The following is a 3,704-nucleotide window of genomic DNA, read 5'->3' as shown; positions in this document are numbered from 1 at the left end:
TATTGAGAAATCGTACCCGTTAAGCTGGGCCAATTAAGCATATCAAAAATCAATTGGAACCGAAACCGAACCGCGTACATAAATTTATCCTATATAATAGTAAGGTGCAAAAAATGAGCTACTCAAAAGTAGAAAGACAAGAGCATGAGAAGATAGCACACAACATAAATGCTAGTAAATGTATGTATGGTAGGTGAAGTAGTTTGTCCTTTTATGAGGAATATTTATATATAATATAATGTGGAATTTCACACGCGCACTACTAACCGGGCAGGCACCTGCTTTCTTCTCCTAACCAACCGCCTCCATTTCTTTTCTCATACATATATATTAATATATATCACACCATTTTTTTCATATAATTATAATTAAGTATTTATTTTATTCACACACATAAATCACACACATATGCATGTATGTATGTATGGCGAAGAGATTATCATCATCATCGTCGGCGGCGGCAGCTCTGAACAAAGGTTCATGGACAGCAGATGAAGATAGGAAACTAGCTCAATGCATAGAGATGCATGGCCCCACCAGGTGGAAATTTTTGGCTCTCAAATCAGGTAATTAAAATTGTAAATATATATCATATAGTGTATTTCTTTTTCTTTTTTTATAAACTATTTTTAAGAGAATTTTCAAAAATGCTGAGAGCTTATTATAAGCTGTTAAATATCATCTTACTATACAATTTTTGGAGAGCTTATTATAAGCTTGGCCAAACATCCTCGTGGTGTTTATTGCAATTAGTACCGCTATGTTATATTGAATTGCTAAAAAATTACGCTGTATTATTTTATGCTTCAATTTTTTTTAGCACACATAAACCCTAAACATGTATATTATTATTTTTTTTTTTAAATAAATCATAGTGGGTTTTCCAATAAAATGAGATGGGGGTAGTTTTTTCTGCAATTCGATACAAATTCGAGTCGATACAACACAGGGGTATTATTGTCAATAACTCATACATCATGAATGGATGAGATGATGTATGAATTAATTAACATAAATTGGTGCAGGGTTGAATAGGTGTGGAAAGAGTTGCAGATTGAGATGGTTGAACTATCTTAGACCAGATATCAAGAGAGGCAATATTTCTGATGCTGAAGAGGATTTGATTCTCAGGCTTCATAGGCTCCTTGGAAATAGGTAATTTTTATTTCTCTTTTAATTATATCCAAAGAATATACATAATATATATACATATATATATATATATATATATATATATATATATATATATATATATATATATATATATATATATATATCATTCCCTCCGAAACGTATTATCTCATGTAAAGAACGTACTCGATTTCAAACGAATATGATCACATTACATATAATTAACATATTACATATAAAGTAATGAAGATGAATCATGTTTAATTAAATAGTGAAAAGCAATGTAATGACTATGAATCATATTACATATATCCATGTTCATAGGAGTGAAAAGTATCCATGTGTCTTTTGGGTTCAATTTGGCCTCTATTTTATATCTATTTTAATTTTATTTTTACTAGAGAGTATATTTGTCATTTCACCTTCGGTCAACCATTAAAATCACAATAGACAAAGTGCGCTATTTAAAAAAATTCATTCGTTGATTCAAAATTGCAAACGGGAATTTTTTTACAATTTACTCTATATAAATATATGTATAGGTGGTCGTTGATTGCAGGAAGACTTCCGGGAAGAACGGATAACGAGATAAAGAACTATTGGAATGCACATCTAAGGAAGAAGGCAAAGTTAATGGAGAAGTTACCAGCACCAAGCTCAACTGCAACAATATTGCAAGATAATAATAACGAAGATCGCGAAAAAACAGTGGGAAGTAGCTGCAGTACTGGGGCTATAGAGATTATAAAAGAAACAAAAGAAAGTAAAGATGGAGACGAATACTGGAGCTCTGACGACGACGATGATGGTGATGATGTTGAACGCATTGATTCCTCAAGAAAAGGAACCAAAGGATTGAATTGGGTCAAAACTTTTCTTGAACTTGAGGAAGAATCTTAAATCTTTTGGATGGATGGATATCAAGAATTTGTAAGCAAAATTCTATATTAAATGGTCCGTTAACCTCGTTTCGTTTCGTTTTTTTTTTAACGTAGTAGCTCTACAATTAAAGAGTTAAAGGTTGTTTTATTTGATAGATAAATTAAAGTCAATAAGGTCCAGTTATGTAACAATATATGTAACTCATATTTGTTGTCTATCTCCTCTACATTATGAATTATATTTGTGGCCCTCTCTTCTCCATTATTAATTCATAGAGTGTGCAGACATCTTTCATCCCATAGTCAGAGAGGAAAAGGTGAGTCACTATAAGATTTTAAGGCTTGTTAAGAGGAGTCTTGTAGGATTGCTTAGGCAATGTTTGCTTCGGTTTTGGCTAAAGAAGTTGGTAAAATTGTGATATCATTTTCATTCACTGTCATGTTACAATATATAGGCTTTACATAATATCCGTTTCCTATAATTATGAACACATAAAAGGAAAATAAATCAATCTAAATAAGAGAATATTACATTGAGACTAATCAGTGGGCTGAATAGTATCACCCCACGTTTATGTTATTGATTCCTAAATTGATGCTCTATCATGCCCCCGCAAGCGCAAGAATCCGGGAAGGATGCTAAGCTTGGTTCGATGCACCTGGAATTGTTTACGAGGAAGGGATTTCGTCAAGGAATCGGCGAGTTGATCTGAAGTATGGACATGAGAGATACGAAGAACCTTACGAGCGACTTGGTCACGAACAAAGTGAAAGTCAAGTGCAATATGTTTCATGCGGGAGTGAAACACAGGATTTGAACAAAGGTATGTAGCACCAATGTTATCACAATAAATGGTTGGAGGTACAGAGGTAACACCAAGTTCACCCAAAAGATTTGTGACCCAGTTGACTTCAGCAGTGGCAGAAGCAATAGCTCTATACTCGGCCTCAGTGGATGATCGGGAAATAGTGGATTGCTTCTTTGAGCTCCAGCTAATGGGGTTCGAGCCAAGGAATACTACATACGCAGAAGTGGAGTGGCGTGTATCGGCATCTCCGGCCCAATCTGCATCGGCAAATGCATGAAGAGGTGACGAAGACCGAGCAGATAGAAATAAGCCATAGTGAGAGGTTCCTTTTAAGTAGCGAAGAATGCGCTTGACAGCATTCCAATGGGTGGCAGACGGACGATGCATGAATTGAGCTAATTTGTTCACCGCGAAGTTGATATCAGGTCGAGTAAGTGAAAGATATTGAAGAGACCCAAGAACTTGCCGATACTCGGTAGAATCGTGGTGTGGAGATCCATCATCTAACTTGAGAGTTTCAGAGGAAGACATAGGCGTGTTGATTTCCTTGGATTCATGCATATTTGTTTTACGGAAAAGATCAAGAATGTACCTGCGTTGAGATAAGAAAAGACCAGTAGACGAACGAATAGTTTCAACTCCGAGAAAATAACTAAGATTACCAAGATCCTTGAGGGAGAATCGAGTAGCCAATTGTGAGGTAAAATTTTGAATGGTCCTTGGGTTGTTTCCTGTAAGAATAATATCATCCACATATACTAAAAGATACATGACATTAGAGGTGGTGCGCTGAATGAAGAGAGATGCATCACTTTTGGAGTTAACAAATCCAGCACCAAGAAGAAAAGTGTGCAGCTCAGTATACCAAGCTCGTGGTGCTTGA

General features: G+C 35.2%; 1 protein-coding gene across 1 annotated transcript; it reads left to right on the top strand.

Annotated features, from left to right (window-relative positions):
* Nucleotides 1-361: 361 nt before the first annotated feature.
* On the top strand, nt 362-2,261 carry LOC105948639 (transcription factor MYB4). The gene is made up of 3 exons (XM_012971863.2): nt 362-566; nt 1,026-1,155; nt 1,674-2,261. The coding sequence occupies exons 1-3, from the start codon at nt 413-415 to the stop codon at nt 2,029-2,031; spliced, it is 642 nt and encodes a 213-aa protein (XP_012827317.2). The 5' UTR covers nt 362-412; the 3' UTR covers nt 2,032-2,261.
* The last annotated feature ends 1,443 nt before the right edge of the window (nt 2,262-3,704 follow it).

Source organism: Erythranthe guttata, chromosome 1, assembly GCF_056151865.1.
Source record: "Erythranthe guttata isolate IM_541 chromosome 1, IM_541, whole genome shotgun sequence".
NCBI classification, from domain to species: domain Eukaryota; kingdom Viridiplantae; phylum Streptophyta; class Magnoliopsida; order Lamiales; family Phrymaceae; genus Erythranthe; species Erythranthe guttata.
This window is presented reverse-complemented; position numbering and strand designations above follow the sequence as displayed.

Coding starts and splice junctions, on each gene's coding strand:
- LOC105948639 (XM_012971863.2), top strand. CDS start 413: ATGTATGTATGTATGGCGAAGAGATTATCATCATCATCGTCGGCGGCG. Junction 567..1,025: donor ATTTTTGGCTCTCAAATCAG/GTAATTAAAATT, acceptor AAATTGGTGCAG/GGTTGAATAGGTGTGGAAAG. Junction 1,156..1,673: donor CATAGGCTCCTTGGAAATAG/GTAATTTTTATT, acceptor ATATATGTATAG/GTGGTCGTTGATTGCAGGAA.